Source organism: Oryctolagus cuniculus, chromosome 7 (assembly GCF_964237555.1).
Source record: "Oryctolagus cuniculus chromosome 7, mOryCun1.1, whole genome shotgun sequence".
Lineage (NCBI taxonomy): Eukaryota > Metazoa > Chordata > Mammalia > Lagomorpha > Leporidae > Oryctolagus > Oryctolagus cuniculus.
The window spans coordinates 127,821,196-127,838,834 of NC_091438.1; the positions used below are offsets into that span (position 1 = coordinate 127,821,196).

Genomic DNA, 17,639 nt, shown 5'->3' on the forward strand with positions numbered 1-17,639 from the left:
CTAGGCTGATATTATACCCTAAACATACCTTAACACTTAATATATTCAAATAGCATTATGTTTATTCATCTGTCTCCCTTACTAGATAGCTCATCAAGGTAGCAATAGTATCTTATTCACCAGCACAGAGCTTTTGAAGGCTCTCAGTAAATTCTTATTAAACTGCAGATTTGAGTTCAGAATTCAAGCCTAAAGCTGCCTTGTCTCACATTACAGGCACTCACATCCGGATATCAAAATAATCTCTCTGCTTTAAGGAAGCTTTAGGATGGAAAAATAAGCTGGTTCTGAAAATCTTACCTAATTTTTTTTTTAATTTGGACTCTTTCTCTACCACCTAAAATTGAAACTGAAACATTAAGGCTTACATAATCAAAGGAGAGATGTCAAGAATGTGGGTTGCTTTATTTTCCAGGGGCTTTATGGGTGTGCATAATTTTAAATCCCCACTGCAAACTGGAGGAAAAATCCTGTTGGCTACAGCAGCTGCAGAAATGGAGCGACCTGGATGTCTGTCCTCTGGAGGATGGGAACTATGGACACGAGCTGCCCAACATCACCAATGCACTTCCCCAGAATGCTAATCACAGCTCAGGTGAGCCAAGTATCCTTTTAGACTCTTAGTGCCTGGAACTTCAAAAGGTGGGTTTTTTTTTGGATGTCAGCTTTTTGGATGTCAGGATTGTCATCCTAAATAAGAAGTCTGTCTTTTTGTTCATCTTGAAATGCCAAACTATCAGGATAAGCTTTTGTCTTTGACATTGGGATGCTGTCCTCTTCCCCCTTCTGGAGTGTCTTAACAGTGCCTGGCATGATGATTCTTTACACTTCAGGTTCTTTATAAAGCCTAAAAGATCTTGGCCTAAGTTGGGGTTGGTTTTTGCTCAGAAGACCTAACTCAAGGGAGGGATAGAAAGCCTACCAAAAACAACTTTAAAAAGTATCCTGGGGCTGGTGCTGTGATGCAGTGGATAACGCCCTGGCCTGAAGCGCCAGCATCCCATATGGGAGCCAGTTTGAGACCCAGCTGTTCCACTTCCGATCCAGCTCTCTGCTATGGCCTGGGAAAGCAGTAGAAGATGGCCCAAGTAGAAGAAGTCCTTGGGCCCCTGCACCTGTGTGGGAGACGGGGAAGAAGCACCTAGCTCCTGGCTTTGCACATCTTTGGCTGTGGTGACCATTTGGGGAGTGAACCAACGGAAGGAAGACCTTTCTCTCTGTCTCTCCCTCTCTCTGTAACTCTGTCAAATAGATAAATAAAATCTTTTTTTTTTTTTTTTTTTTTTTTTGCCAGGCAGAGTTAGTAAGAGAGAGAGACAGAGAGAGTTACAGTGAGAGGGAGAGACAGAGAGAAAAGTCTTCCTTCTGTTGGTTCACTCCCCTAATGGCTGCTATGGCCAGTGCTGTGCTGATCCAAAGCCAGGAGCTTCTCCTGGTCTCCCATGCGGGTGCAGGGCCCAAGGACTTGGGCCATCCTCCACTGCACTCCCGGGCCACAGCAGAAAGCTGGACTGGAAGAGGGGCAACTGGGACAGAATCCGGGCCCCAACTGGGACTAGAACCCAGGGTACCAGTGCCACAGGTGGAGGATTAGCCAAGTGAGCCGTGGCGCTGGCCGTATTTTCTTTTTTTTTTTTTTTTTTTTACGATTTTATTTATTTATTTGACAGGTAGAGAGATAGTGAGAGACAGAGACAGACAGATAGTGAGAGAGAGAGACAGAGAGAAAGGTCTTCCCTCTGTTGGTTCACTCCCCAAAATGGCTGCAATGGCCGGAGCTACGCCAATCCAAAGCCAGGAGCCAAGTGCCTCCTCCTGGTCTCCCACGTGGGTCAGGCAGGCCTGCACCTGAGCCATCCTCCACTGCCTTCCAGGGCCACAGCAGAGGGCTGGACCAGAGGAGGAGCAGCCAGGTCTCGAACCAACATCCATATGGGATGCCAGCACCCCAGGCAGAGGATTAACCTAGTGCACCATGGCACCGGCCCTAAGAACTATTTTCAATTAACTTTTTACACATAAAATTAACTCTATACTAAGAGTTCAACAAATAGTATGAAAAAAAATGTTCCTCACAGTCAGGACAAGGGCTGTTCAAAGTCATTGCAACTCAAAGTGTCAATTTCACTTCTGTCAATTACATTTTAGGTACTGTATTAGTTATGACAGATCAGGGAGAACATATGGTATTTGTCCTTTTGGGACTGGCTTATTTCACTGAGTATCATGTTTTCCAGTTTTATCTATTTTGTTGCAAACAATAGGATTTCATTTTTTTTTCCGATGAAAACACTCTTGTGATTTCACATGCCTCTCTAGCTACTGGTCTCTTAGGTGGTAGAACTAGGTGGTAGAATTAAGACAAATTATTCAAAACAATAGTATTTATTTAGTCTCCATTTCCTCTAATCTTATCCAGTGTATTTATTCCAGTCAGGCTTTCATTCCCACTGAAAGTACTGAAACAGCTCTTGTTCTGGTTACTGATGCTAACCATTGCCTAATCTTGTGCTTAATTCTCAGTTGTAATCTTACTTGACCTATCAGTAATTTTTTTTTTTTTTTGACAGGCAGAGTTAGACAGTGAGAGAGAGAGAGAGAGAGAGAGAGAAAGGTCTTCCTTCCGTTGGTTCACCCCCTAAATGGCCACCATAGCCGGCGCGCTGCGCCGATCTGAAGCCAGGAGCCAGGTGCTTCTTCCTGGTTTCCCATGCGGGTGCAGGAGCCCACGCACTTGGGCTATCCTCCACTGCCTTCCCAGGCCACAGCAGAGAGCTGGACTGGAAGAGGAACAACAGGGACAGAACCTGGCACCCCATCCAGGACTAGAACCCGGGGTACTGGCGCCGCAAGTGAGCTGCGATGCCGGCCCCTATCAGTAATTTTTAACATATTGATCACTCTCTCCTTGAAGCACCTTTGTCATTTGATTTCCAAAACACTACTCTCTCTTGATTCACCTTAATTCATTGACCCCTCCTTCTAAATATACTATCTTCCCCACTTCCCTACCTAAAAATGCTGTTATTCCCATGGCTTTAGTCATCAGGCTGAGATTCTTTCCCTACTCCTTTGGAGATTGTACTGTTTGAGTTGTTTCAATAATTATCTGTTCTAACAACTCCCAGATGTATCTATCTTGCTCAGACCTTTCCTCTCAACTCCATCCTTGTGTATTTAACTGCTTTTTTTTTTTATTTCTACTTATATGTATTAATAAGGATCTTAGCAGAATTTCTTACCCTCAAGTCCCACCCAAACTTATTCTTCCTGCAGTCTTTCCTGTCTGTCTATATATGGCAACTCTGTCTGTAAAAACCTTAAGGGCTGGCATTGTGGCACACTGAGTTAAGCTGCCATTTGTAAGGCTGGCATCCTATATTGGAGTGCCAGTTCAATTCTGTCTCAACCACTTCTGATCCAGCTTCCTGTTAATGTACCTAGGAAGGCAGTGGAAGATGACTTATGTGCTTGGGTACCTGCCATCCTTGTAAGAGACCAGGATGGAGTTTCTGGTTCCTTGTTTCAGCATGGCTGAGCCCTGGCTATTGCAGCTATTTGGGGGATGAACCAGTAGATGAAAGATTTCTCTCTCTCTCTCTCTCTCCCCCTCTCCCTCACCCTTCCTCCCTCCTTCCCTCTCTCTTTCTCCCTCCCCTCCTCTCTGTTCCTCTCTCTTTCTCCCTCCCTCTCTCTATTGCTCTGCCTTTCAAATAAATAAATGATTTTTCAAAAGAACTTTAGCATATTCTTCATTCTCTTTCTTGCTCATCCCAGATCTAATCAATGAACAAATCCTAGATAGCATTTACCTCCAGAATATATCCAGAATCCAACTACTTATCATCTCCACCACTTAACTACTTTGGCCAGCTACTGTCATCTCACAGATTATTGCTGTGGCCATGTAACTCCTTCTCCTGCTTCTGCCCTTCCACCTTATAATCTATTCTCAATACTGCAGCCAGAGTTGTATTTTTAAAATGCAAGTATCGTCATATTCCTTCACAGCCCACCAATAGTTTCTCATATCATTCAAATTCATCTTTCACTCATGGCCTCCAAGGCCCTCCATGACTGGCTTGCCAGTATCTCTTTGGCTCCATCTACGATTCTTCTGCTTGCTCATTCCATCCCAGCCATAGTGGCCCTCCTCACTGTCCTGAAACACTCCAAATATATTCCTGCCCCCAGGACTTGGTACTTGCTATTCCTCCTGCCTCTTAATTATCTATAAGGCTTGCCCCTGAGCTCCTACAGATCTTTCTTCAAATGTTATCTTTTTAGAAACTTTTCTATATAAGAAATAGCCCTAGAATATAGAGGGCTTCAGGTCTTTTTCAGCTTTTAATATGAATTTTGTGAAAGTCCTTAAGGTACTTAGACTGTAAAGTATCCTGCTATAAATGAAACAAGTTATGGATTGGCTAGAGAAATTATGTAGCTGCTTTTGTCTACCTCTGACCTCTATGGAAGTATTACATATCATCATGATTGAGCAGCTGGGTATCACTGCCTCTCCTGTCTTTCATGTGACTCTGGGTCCCAGGAGAAATTGGTCTTCTTTTTTTTTTTTTTTTATTTTTTGACAGGCAGAGTGGACAGTGAGAGAGAGAGAGACAGAGAGAAAGGTCTTCCTTTTTGCCGTTGGTTCACCCTCCAATGGCCGCCGCGGCCGGTGCGCTGCGGCCGGCGCACCGCGCTGATCCGATGGCAGGAGCCAGGAGCCAGGTGCTTTTCCTGGTCTCCCATGGGGTGCAGGGCCCAAGCACCTGGGCCATCCTCCACTGCACTCCCTGGCCACAGCAGAGGGCTGGCCTGGAAGAGGGGCAACCGGGACAGAATCCGGAGCCCCGACCGGGACTAGAACCCGGTGTGCCGGCGCCGCTAGGCGGAGGATTAGCCTAGTGAGCCGCGGCGCCGGCCTGGTCTTCTTTAGAAGGAGGAAGGCAGCCACGGCTCTATGCAGAAAAGTTCTCCCCATAGAGAGTACAGATACACTGAAAGGGGACCAGTGTTGTGTCTCAGTGGGATAAGCAACCACTTGTGACACCAGCTTCCCATTTTGAAGTGTCTGTTCACGTGCTGGCTACCTTGTTTTCAAACCATCTTCCTGCTATTGCACCTGGGAATACAACAGAAGATGCCCCAAGTACTTGGGTCCATGATACCCATGTGGGAGACCCAGATGGAGTTTCTGGATCTTGGCGTCAGCTTAGCCCAGCCGTGGCTGTTGCTGCCATTTTGGATGGATAGCTCTTTCTCTCTGTCTCTTCCTCTCTCTATTACTCTGCCTTACAAATAAATAGTTTTTTAAAATAAAAGTTTATCCAAGAGGAGGCAACATAAGAGATACCCAGACAGAAAGCAGAGTGGTTGCTCTTGCTACCCATATGCTATTCTTCTGTCCAGCCACCTACCCTGAAGAAGACCCACTGAAAGAACTTCAAATTATCCATCATAGGGGCGGACGCTGTAGCACAGAGGGTTAAGCAACAGCCTGCAGCACTGGCATCCCATATCAGCACCAGTGCAAGCCCTGGCTGCTCCACTTCCAATCCAACTCCCTGCTAATACATCTGTGAGGGCAATGTAGGTTGGCCCAAGTCCTTGGACCCCTGCACCCACATGGGAGACCCTGAAGAAGTTCCTGGCTCCTTGCTTCAGCCTGGCCCAGCCCCAGTTGTTGCGGCTATTTGTGGTGTGAACCAAAAAAGGGAGGATCTCTCTCTCTCTCTTTCTCTTTCTCTCTGTTTCTCCTTCTCTCTCTGTAACTCTGTCTTTCAAATAAAATAAAATAAATAAATAAATCTTTTAAAAAATGATCCATCATGTATTGCTGCATTTTTTCCTTTCCCCAGACTCCTTATCCAGACCAAGAAGAACAGTGTTCACTAGAGCCATTGAGGGCCGTGAATTACATTGGCAGGACAGCCACCTACAGCGAATAATCAACAGCGATAAATATACAGCTCCCGTCTGCCAGCGGGAAAGTGACAGACTACTCTTTAATTCTCAAGGCCAGCCACTGTGGCTTGGTAAGTCTATCCCTCTTCTATTTCAGAGCCTGGCCTTACCTTGTACCAGGCCTGACATCCTCGCAGATACTAGCAACACCAGCTAGAATCTGTACAGTTTTCACACAGACCTTTTGCACCTTTACTAGGGACTCGGGGTATTTATTTGAAGCCTAAGCCATGTGCGTATGTTCTCAGCTCAGGTAGAGTAATCTTGAATAGGAATTCATATCCTGTCCCCTAAGCTTTGGGAGGGGAAAGGAGTTTAATACATCTCAAAGAGTACTAATAAAACCATTAGTTTTCAGTTCACAGGCTCTCTCAGTCCACAATGACTGAGTGACATTGTATTCTACTCTGAAACTATATCTTTTGCTTAAAAAAAAAAAAGCACTAAGTTTGAAACTAAGTTACTTTCTGCTAGTGACTAGGACACAATCTGCATGTCACCAAGTTGTCTTCCTTCCTACTACCCATAATAATAGGATAGATCCATTCCATCTTGAGTTTAAATCCTCCTCTGAAACCTGTTCCTGACTGACTTCCTATCAGTCTGTCCTTGACTTTATTACAGGATGCCCATTCCAAAATAGAAGTTCTTTTTTAAAATATTTGTTTCCTGAGTCTTGAAATAAATGACTTAAATTTTCATTGTCTTCTCCTAATTCCCTTGCCTCCATCCCCACCTCATATTTTTGTCTTTCTCAAGATCTTGCTAAATCTGAAGATGTGCCTTTTTCTTAAAAGCCTTACTAAACTGTCAGTTACTACCTGAAGTTCTCTGATAATCTTTCCTCTTCTCTAATCCAACACATTCGGAGAAAAGCTAAACAAGCATGTGAAAAAATGTACATATCAATGATCAAAGTTGTGAATTAAAACAACTTGATAATTAGTTTCTTTTGTAGGACAACTTACAAGGAGATAGGTACTCTTATATACATTTTACAGGTAGGAGTATAAATGCCTACAGCCTGGATTAGTCCATTTTCTGTTGCTATAATAAAATACCTGGGGCCAGCACTGTGGCTTAAGTAGGTTAAGCCTTTACTTGCAGCACCAGCATCCCATATGGGTGCCCGTTCGAGTCCCTGCTGCTCCACTTCCAATCCAGCTCCCTGCTAACACATCTGGGAAAGCAGTGGAAGATGGCCCAAGTGCTTGGGGTCCTGCACTTACAAGGGAGACCCAGAAGGAGCTTCTGTCTCCTGGCTTCAGGTCAGCCCAGCTCCTGCCATTGCAACTATGTGGGGAGTGAACCACCTCTCTCTAACTCTCCCTCTCAAATAAATAAGTAAATCTTTAAAACAAATACAAAAAAAAAAAAAAAAAAAAGAAAGAAAGAAAGAAAAGAAAAAACCTGAAGCTAGGTAATTTTTAAGGAAAGAAAGTTTATTTAGCTCACAGTTCTGGAGTTCCAAGAATATGGTGTAGGCTTCTGCTCAGTTCTCTGGTGAGGAGCTCATGGCAAATGACATTACAATGGCACAGCACATAGGGAAGAGATCACAGGGCAAGACAAGAAGCCAGAGAAGATTCAGGGACCAGGCTTGCTCTTTTATAACAACCCAGTCTTACAGAAAACTAGCACACACCACTAATCTCTTCCAGCAGTGAGCCCCTAATATCCTAATTATGTCCCATGAGGCTCTGCCTCTTTAAGGTTCCACTCACATCTTGATACCACTACATTGGGACCAAGCTTTGAAAATGTGACCCTTAAACAAAATGTATTTTATTTATTTGAAAGGCAGAGTTAGAGGGAGAGAGATCTTATATCCACTGGTTAACTCCCCAAATGGCTGCAATGGCCAGGGATTGGCCAAGTTAAAGCGAGGAGCCTGGAACTCCATCCTGGTCTCCCATATGAGTGGCAAGGACCCAAGTACTTGGGCCATCTTCTGCCACTTTCTCAGGCACATTAGCAAGGAGCTGAGTCAGAAGTGGAGCAGCAGCCAGGACTCGAACCAGTGCCCACATGGGATGCTGGCATTGCAGGTAGTGGCTTAATTCACTGTGCCACAACGCTGGCCCCAACATGAACCTTTGAGGGGCAAACCACATCCAAACACTAGCACAGCCTTTCTGAAGAGTATTTCAGCAATACCTATTTAAAGGCTTTAAACTATTTTCCTACCATTTACCCACAAATTCCATATCTAGGAATTTATCCTGAGCCTTAATTAATAAAAGTATGCATAAAACTAGGAGGTTCTTTAGAGGGAAAGGATGGGAAAAATTGGAAACCATCTAAGTATCCAACAATAGGAGACTGATTAATTCAGTAGATATATGCATCTTCAGTGGAATGATATATAAACATTTTAATGTTATAGAAGCATATTTAGTGATATGGAAAACTATTTACAATATGCTATTAAATAGAAAAGCCAGTTATAAAGCAATAATTTTATATTTTTCATAAAAATTAATGGAAAAGTTTGGGTAAATATGAAACTGGAAAGAGTAGTTATTTCTGATTTTTATCTTATATTTTGCTTATTTATTTTGAAAATTTCTGCAATTATTTCTATAACCTTTTTTAAGATTTATTTATTTATTTGAAAGGCAGAGCCACAAAGAAATAGAGAGAGAGAGAGACAGAGAGAGGTAAGGTTTGGGTGCCCAAGAACTTGGGCCATTTTCTACTGTTTTCCCAGGCCATAGCAGAGAACTGGATCAGAAGTGGAACAGCCGGGACTTGAACCAGCACTCATATGGGATGTTGGCACTGCAGGCGGCAGCTTAACCTGCTATGCCACAGCACAGGCCGCTCTATAACATTTTAAAAAAATACATTTATTTTATTTATTTGAAAGAGTTACAGAGAGAGGTAGAGACAGAGAGAGAGGTCTTCCATCTGCTGGTTCACTCCCCATATGCCCGCAACGGCCAGAGCTGAGCCGATCCGAAGCCAGGAGCCAGGGGCTTCCTCTGGATCCCCCACATGAATGCAGGGGCCCAAGAACCTGGGCCATCCTCTGCTGCTTTCCCAGGTACATTAGCAGGGATATGGACTGGAAGTGGAGCAGCCAGGAGTTGAACTGGTACCCATATGGGATACTGATGCTTTAAGCCAGGGCTTTAACCTGCTGTGCCACAGTGTAAGCCCCTGCTCTATAACTTTTAACGTTACCTTTAAAAGAAGTCACAAAATACACTATAAAGCTTGTTATAATTGCTCACCTATTTATAAGCCTTTGGTAGTCTGATACCACCAAGATATACCCAAATTCCTGGGGTTGGCATTCAGAGTTCTTTAATACATTCCAGGACTGGGTGTTTATTCTAGCATTTAAGAGCCTATCAACACAGTCCCGTATCAGACTACCTAGGTTCAATATGACTCCAGCTTCCTGCTAGTGTAGACCCTAGGAGGTAACCGTGGGAGACTTGGATTGAGTTCTGATGTACAGCTTCAGTTAAGCCCTTTACTAGCCATTGCAGGCATTTGAGGAGTGAACTAGCAGGTAGTAGATCTCTCTCTTTCTCAAATAAGTAAAAATTTTTAAAACTTTTAACTCTTTACATTCTAGACCCTACTTTTCCAGACTATCTCTAACCATATAACTTAACTCTAGCTGCATGGAATTAGTATATATAATTAACATAATTAATTATAATCTGATGTTATATAGAATTCTTTTTGTACTTACATGCATTTGCTTACATGTTCCCTTTGCCAGGAATATCTTTCCCTGTTTGCCTCCTATTTAAAATTTTGCTTGTCCTTTAAAGCCCAGCTCAGAGGCCAGTGCTGTGACAAAGCAAGTTAAAGCCCCGGCCTACAGTGCTGGCATCTCATATGGGCACCAATTCAAATCCTGGCTACTCCACTTCCAGACCAGCTCTATGCTAATGTGCCTGGGAAAGCAGCAGAGGATGGCCCGGGTCCTTGGGCCCCTGCACCCATGTCAGGGATCCAGAGGAAGCCCCTGGCTCCTGGCTTCAGATCAGCTCAGCTCCAGCAGTTGTGGCCATACCATATGGGGAGTAAACCAGCAGATGGAAGACCTCTCTCTCTCTCTCTCTGTCTCTACCTCTCTCTGTAACTTTTTCAAATAAATAAAATAAATCTTTTTTTAATTATTTTTAATTTTTTTTTATTTTTTGACAAGCAGGGTTAGACAGTGAGAGAGAGAGACAGAGAGAAAGGTCTTCCTTCCGTTGGTTTACCCCCAAATGGCTGCTATGGCCAGCGCGCTGCGCCAATCCGAAGCCAGGAGCCAGGGGCTTCCTCCTGGTCTTCCATGCGGGTGCAACACCCAGTCACCTGGGCCATCCTCCACTGCCTTCCCAGACCACAGCACAGAGCTGGACTGGAAGAGGAGAAACCAGCACAGACCCCGATGCTCCAACCGGGACTAGAACCTGGGGTGCTGGTGCCGCAGGCAGAGGATTAGCCAAGTGAGCTACGGCGCTGGCCAAAATAAATCTGTTTTTTTTTGTTTGTTTGTTTGTTTTTTAAATAAAGTCCAGCTTAGATGTCACTTCTTTGTTTATTGTTTTGTAATTATCTGTTTATGTGTCATTTGTAAGCTCTTTGAGGGCAGTGACTATTTCTTTTTCATCATTGTACATCCTTTGTCCAGCATACTACCTGGCATATAATAAGTTTTCAGTAAATGTAGGATTAATAAATGAATAGGCTTTTCCCTTTGAGCAGTTACTTACTACCTCCACTGGGTTCCCATAGATGCTCACAAAGAATTACTACATTTTATTATATTATTTGTGGGTCCCTTTTTATACCATCCCACCATGTTGAGCCTACAAGGTAGCTCTTTTAAGGTAGCATCTATGACTTATTCAACTTTTTACATCCTTAAAGATAAAAACATAGCTTCCTAGTATATAGTAGATGTCACGTCAAATCCAAAGAACTGAACTGACCACAGACTGTGTTTATCAAGCAAACGATTTTAAATTTTAACCAGACTGAAATTTTTTTTCTTATCTGGCAGAGCATGTGCCTACAGCCTGTGCTCGGGTTGATGCCCTGCGTTCCCATGGTTATCCTAAAGAGGCCCTCAGACTCACGGTGGCCATTATTAATACTCTGAGGTTGCAGCAGCAGCGGCAGCTGGAAATATACAAGCATCAGAAGAAAGGTACAGTGATTAAGAGCCATCTACCCCCTTAGGCCTAAGGCTGATGAGGAGTCTCAGAGCATATAAGGCGCAGACCTTAATTTTCATTTCATTTAAGTATCAAAGAATGGCAAGAGCTAGGCAATTTCAAAGCATTTCATCTGCCATGTAGAGTACCTCACTTGAACTTCATAAGTCCCAGTTTTCTCATCTATAAAACAGGAACAATAAACCTGCCTGCCTCTCTCACAGGGCAGTTGAAATACTCTCTAGGATCTGGCCTGAGACAACTCTGTTTAAACTGTAAAGTTGTATTTACGTACACACTGTCAGCTGCAACATGACCTTAAAGAGGTGGTTGGTGAATTTGTAACCAGTCCTATCAACCTAAGGCATGAAAATAAGGGAAGCTTTTCTTTTACCATCAAGGTCAAGGCATAAGTGAGTCTGATAAGGAGACCCAGGCAGGGAAAGAGTAGTGTTTCTGTGTTGCTCTCTGAAACTTTGACCTGCTTGTTCCCAGAGCTGTTGCAAAGAGGAACTACAACCATCACAAACCTGGAGGGCTGGGTGGGCCACCCCCTGGATCCCATTGGCTGCCTTTTTCTCACTTTGACTGAAGCCTGCCGCCTGAATGATGATGGCTATCTGGAAGTGTCAGGTATGGGGTCAGCCTGAGGCAAGCTGCACTGCTCTTAGCAGCCCTTTTCTCCCCACCAGACTGTGTTTTACCCTTCCTGTACCTTTTTGACCTTGTTGTCCAAACTGGGCCATCCGTAGATTTCCTCAGGCTTCCTCTTTTTCCTGCTTTGCTTTCCACCCTGTCTAGCCCTGTCCTACTTTCAGATTTTACCTTGCCAGACTTCCTTGCTCCCTTCAATTTCCTACGACAAATGACTATAGAGTGTGGTTCAAGGGGAATTAAAAGGGTGTAACAATTTCAGGAATCAGAGACCAGTGCATCAGAGCAGTCTGGAAGTGGGAGAGGACTTCCATCAAGATTGTGTGTATCCCTTGCAATTACATAATGCTTTCTGATTTCCTTTGAACTTTCTCCCACATCATAGTTTTGTACCAGTTTTACAAATGAGAGATAAAGAGTAATCTAACAGAGTTTCAGAGTAGCCAGAACTAGATAGAAGCAATTTATTCTTTCCTTTATGACATCACTATATCATATACATACATCTGCTTCACTGTTTAATATATTATGCTTTATTTACAAATGAGTATCTCTGACTATACTATCATCTACTAAATCAGAAATTATGACTTACCTATCTTTGTGTTCCTAGCACTTAGTATACCACCTGCCATGTAATAGTCTTACATAAATACTTAAGGGATGGTTGAAGGGAAAAAAAAAAAAAAAAGAAACCAAGACTCTGGCTTATACCTGTGTTCTTTTCCTGAAATTGTGAATTCAGTGGTGAAACATAGACATTATAAATGGATTATAAACGGATGGATTCAGATTTCTCTGAGTAGAGATATAAAAGGTGGTCCCCAAGCGAGGTGGGCTGCTCTTATCTTTCCTCTCATCCCCTGCAAAAGGAATAGGCATATTTGGTCCGTTTCATCTGCACAGTGACATTTACATCTTGAGAACTTGAGGTTTATTTGTTCAAAACTGACATATACTTAACTTCTGCCAGATGCCAGGCCCTGGAGATAACTGGAGCAACAAAATAGTCTCATACTTTGCAGGGGCAGGGAACATCTGGCCCATGCATCAAATAATGCCTCCAAAATCATTTGATCTGGCCCTGCCAAGGCAACTGCAGGCAGGACTCGAAGTTCAATAAATCTGTAGCAGGCTAATTTTTAAGTTGATAATTTTGTATGGCCCATGAATGATGTTATAAATACCCAGGTGACCCTTGATAGAAAGGAGGTTTTCCACCATTGCGGGTATTCACACCCTAGTGAAAGAGACAGACAAAAATCAGATAACTATGACATTCCGTAATGTACTAGCAAAAGATAAGATTTTATATTTCCCCTACTGGCCTAACCACCTCTATATTAGGAAGGAGGTAGGTAGGAATTTTTGTGATTCTCTGTTACCTTTTCCCAGTATATTTTTCTTAATGCTCTGTGGTTCTGATTCAACTTTCCTGTACTATTGACCTGTTGCCCTCAGATATGAATGAAAGCAGACTCCCTATGTATCAGCATGTACCTGTGGCTGCAGGCTGCTCAAACAGCAATGAGTCCTATCTCTCCTTGGCCCTGGAAGTTGCTCTGATGGGTATGGGTCAACAGAGAGTGATGCCTGAAGGCCTCTATGCACAGGACAAGGTGTGCCGTAATGAGGAGCAACTCCTGAGCCAACTGCAGGAACTGCAACTGGATTATGAGTTGGTACAAACACTGAGGAAACAGTGCATCTTACTGCTGGAAGGTAAGTAGAGAAGGGGTATTGTCAAGATGTCTTTGACCTGTGACCCTGGGCTGCCTCTTTAAAAAAAAAAAAAAAAAAAAAAAAAAAAAAAGTTTATTAGAGAGGCAGGGAGAAAGACAGAGCTCACATTGGCTTGTTCACCTCCTAAATGTCCATAATGACCAATGGGAGGACTCAAGGCTAGGAACTTAATCCAAGTCTTCCACATGGGTGGCAGGAACCTAAATATTTCAGCCATAAATAATGCCTCCCAGGGTGTGCATTAGCAAGAAGACATTGGAATCAGGAGCTAGAGTTGGGGATCAAACCCATGTGCTCCAATATGGGAGGTAGGCATCCTAGCTGGGGTCTTAACTTCTAGGACAAGTGCCTGTCCTTGGGCTACCTCTTTATCAGAGCGTAGGCATAGCCATAGCCATAGGAACATTTATGACATTAAAGTGTACCAAAGGTTTCTATAGCTAACAAACACACAAAGGATCTTGGGGGCTCTCATCTCCAGACTGATGAATGGAAGTATACTGATAAATGACTAGCCGGCTTATCTTCTTCCTGCAGGAGGCCCTTTCAGTGGTCTGGGAGAAGTCATCCACCGAGAGAGTGTTCCCATGCATACCTTTGCCAAGTATTTGTTCTCAGCTCTGCTGCCTCATGATCCAGACCTGTCCTATAAATTAGCCCTACGTGCCATGAGGTGGGTAGCTCTTCCCCAGCCCAGTTGCCTCCACCAAAGCAGAAGTCTCCAGTGCTCTTTTTCCTTTGCTTATCTTTCTACTGTTTTCCTCTGTTAGTTCTGTGGACCTGCCACCAAGCCTGCTTTAAAGTGACTCGGTTATCTTCAAGTGATCATTCATGGATTCCTTGTTAGGGACTCTCTTGTCTCCCTATCTATGCTTGTGGTGGTCTAAGGAGCCCCTGACATGCTAATAGATACGAAACACCCAAGGCCTGAGTCTCCTTTCTCTGAGGCCAGTTAGACAGCATGGGAGGGGTTTGAGCTCTTCCATAGCTCAACTGAGTCATGGTCTTCAGACACAGATATCCAGAGGAATTTAAGGGAAGTAGAGATAAATATGCTTACCCCAAGACTTAAGCTATGGGCATCTTGTTTCCAAACTAGAATAGGATCCCTGGTTAAGGCAGATAGACCTCTGAGGTACAGCAGACCATACAGAAGAAGAATTACAGTTAGACCATAAGGCTGGGAGAAACTCCTCAGCTAAAACCGTAAATTTCTTGACATGTATTTCTTATATACTTTATTTAAAAAAAAAAAAAAGATTTATTTATTTTATTTGAAAGAGTTACAGAGAGAGAGAGAGAGGACAGAGAGAGAGATCTTCCATCCACTGGTTCACTCCCCAAATGGCTGCAATGGCCAGAGCTGAGCTGATCTGAAGCCAGGAGCCCTGAACTTCTTCTGGATCTCTCACGTGGGTTTAGGGGACCAAGCACTTGGGCCTTCTTCCACTGCTTTCCCAGACCATAAGCAGAGAGCTGGATTGGAAGAGATGCAGCCAGGACATGAACTGGCACCCATATGGGATGCCAGCGCATCATGCTCAGTCCACTGTGCCACAGCACTAGTACCTTGAACTGTCTTTTAAACCTTTTTGCAGTAGGGACTGTTCAGCTTGAGTTCTGCAAGTGCCTATATACTCACCTCATATAATGTACAATAATGGATTTAAAAGCCTTCAAAACTCTTAGTTAATCCTTTCGTCCCCAGTTCCTCCCCAGAAAAGAGCAAACTTTTCTAAGATGACTCAGGATGGCCAGAGTCTGGATTATAGCTGATGACTCTTCCTGGATCTTCTAGGTTACCTGTTCTAGAAAACTCAGCTTCTGCAGGCGACACTTCTCATCCTCATCATATGGTGTCTGTGGTGCCCAGCCGTTATCCTCGCTGGTTCACTCTTGGACACTTGGAATCACAGCAGTGTGAACTAGCTTCCACCATGCTGACAGCTGCCAAAGGTGAGTATAGGTAGACCTTGGCTCCTGCATCCTCACTGTGCCTGTCCACACATGGCCTGTCAAAGGATGGCTTGCAGTCTTGTGAGAAGAAAGGCTGTATCTTCTTCCTCAGCCATTGAGAATGATAGGGGGAACCTCATATTGACTGCTATCATTAGAAGAGCACCTGTGTCCAAGCCAAAACTTTGCCTTAATAACTAATTGTAGGACCATGAACATATAGAATTATGAGTTTTAAGAGGATTTCTAAATAGAATTTTTATATGATAAAGTTCCATATGATAAGTTTACCTTTGTGAGCCTTATTTTCAAAGTCTAGAAAATGAGGTTCATTGCCAATTACCTGTCAGCCTCCCAGGGACTTTGGAATATCCTATGAAGAGATGTTTAAGATAGAACTGCATTACCTCTGATAGATATGAGAGCTTGCAATTTTTCCGAAAGGTGTGCAATACAGAGAGATACTCAGGCCTTTAAGTTTACATGCATCTTTTTTTTTTTTTTTTTTTTTTTTTTAAGATTTATTGACTGGGGCCAGCGCTGTGGTGTAGCAGTAAAGCCACCGCCTGCAGTGCCGGCATCCCATATGGGCACCGGTTTGAGTCCCGGCTGCTCCACTTCCAATCCGGCTATTTACTATGGCCTGGGAAAGCAGTGGAGGATGGCTCAAGTCCTTGGGCCCTGCACCCCATGGGAGACCAGGAGAAGCACCTGGCTCCTGGCTTCGGATCAGCGGGGTGCGCCGGCCGCAGTGCACCTGCCGCGGTGCATACGCACCGGCCGCAGCGGCCATTGGAGGGTGAACCAACAGCAAAAGGAAGACCTTTCTCTCTGTCTCTCTCTCTCATTGTCCACTCTGGCTGTCAAAAAAAAAAAAAAAAAAAAAAAAAGAGTTGTAGGCTCCTGGCTTCAGTCTGGCACAGCCCAGCTGTTGCAGGCATTTGGGGGGTAAATCAGTTGTTGGGAGTATGCTCTTTGTGTGTGTGTGTATGTGTGTGTGTGTCTCTTTTTCAAATAAATAAAACAAACAAAAAAAAGTAAATAGAGTAAGATAGTATATTACAGAAGACAGTATGAAAGCAGATTCTTCACTAAAAAACAATGTAAACCAAAAGACAATTGAGAAAAATCTTTAAAAGTACTTAAAAACAAAATTGTCAACCAATTTATTGTATACCATTAAAAATATCTCTCAGAGCCAGCGCTGTGGCATAATGGGTAAAGCCACCACCTGCAGCACTTGCATCCCATATAGGTACTAGCTCAAGTCCTGGCTGCTCTACTTCTGATCGAGCTCCCTTCTAATGCACCTGGGAAAGCAGCAGAAAATGGTCCAAATGCTTAGGCCCCTGTAGCCATGTGGGAGACCTGGATGAAGCTCCTTGCTCCTGGCTTCTTCCTTGGCCCTGCCCTAGCCATTGTGGCCTTTTGGGGAATGAACCAGTGAAAGGAAGATCTCCCTCTCCCTCTCCCTTTCCTTCTCTCTCTGTAACTCTGCCTTTCAAATAAATAAATAAATCTTAAAAAAAAAAAAAAAAAAAAACTCCCAGAAAACAAAGATAAGTAGTGGGCATTTAGTGTAGCTGTTAAACACAACCACATCCCACACCACAGTATCTGGATTCATTTCTTCATCCAGCTTCCTGATAATACAGACAATGGGAGGCTACAGTGACAGCTCCAGTAATTGGGTCCTGCCAGCCATGTGGGAGACCTGGATTGAGTGGTGGCTCCTGGCTTCAGCCCAGGCTATTGCAGGCACTGGGGAGTGACCCAGCAGATGAGAATTCTTTGTCTGCTGCCTAGACTCTGTCTCTTGTTCTCTCTGCCTCTCAAATAAATAAATGTATTTTTAAAAGATTTTATTTATTTATTTGAGAGACAGAGTTACAGACAGTGAGAGGGAGAGACAGAGAGAAAGGTCCTCCATCTGTTAGTTCACTCCTCAAATGGCTGCAACCGCCGGAGCTGCGCCAATCCAAAGCCAGGAGCCAGGTGCTTCTTCCTGGTCTCCCATGTGGGTGCAGGGGCCCAAGGACTTGGGCCATCCTCCACTGCTCTCCCAGACCATAGCAGAGAGCTGGATTGGAAAAGGAGCAGCCGGGACTAGAACTGGTGCCCATATGGGATGCTGGTGCCACAGCGCCAGCC

The 17,639-nt window shown here is 43.9% G+C and overlaps 1 protein-coding gene across 6 annotated transcripts in view; it reads left to right on the forward strand.

The window, feature by feature from the left end:
- ZSWIM5 (zinc finger SWIM-type containing 5) overlaps window positions 1-17,639 on the forward strand; it is a 187,694-nt gene that overhangs the window by 139,500 nt on the left and 30,555 nt on the right. For 4 of the 6 annotated variants that reach the window (XM_008265350.4, XM_051857851.2, XM_051857850.2 and 1 more), the window contains 7 exons: window positions 416-595; window positions 5,862-6,038; window positions 10,982-11,128; window positions 11,631-11,768; window positions 13,251-13,511; window positions 14,070-14,205; window positions 15,331-15,488. In XM_008265350.4, coding sequence (XP_008263572.4) covers window positions 416-595; window positions 5,862-6,038; window positions 10,982-11,128; window positions 11,631-11,768; window positions 13,251-13,511; window positions 14,070-14,205; window positions 15,331-15,488 — 1,197 coding nt within the window. The remainder of the gene's footprint in view (window positions 1-415; window positions 596-5,861; window positions 6,039-10,981; window positions 11,129-11,630; window positions 11,769-13,250; window positions 13,512-14,069; window positions 14,206-15,330; window positions 15,489-17,639) is intronic. The other 2 variants (XM_051857847.2, XM_051857848.2) reach the window with 2 other exon arrangements.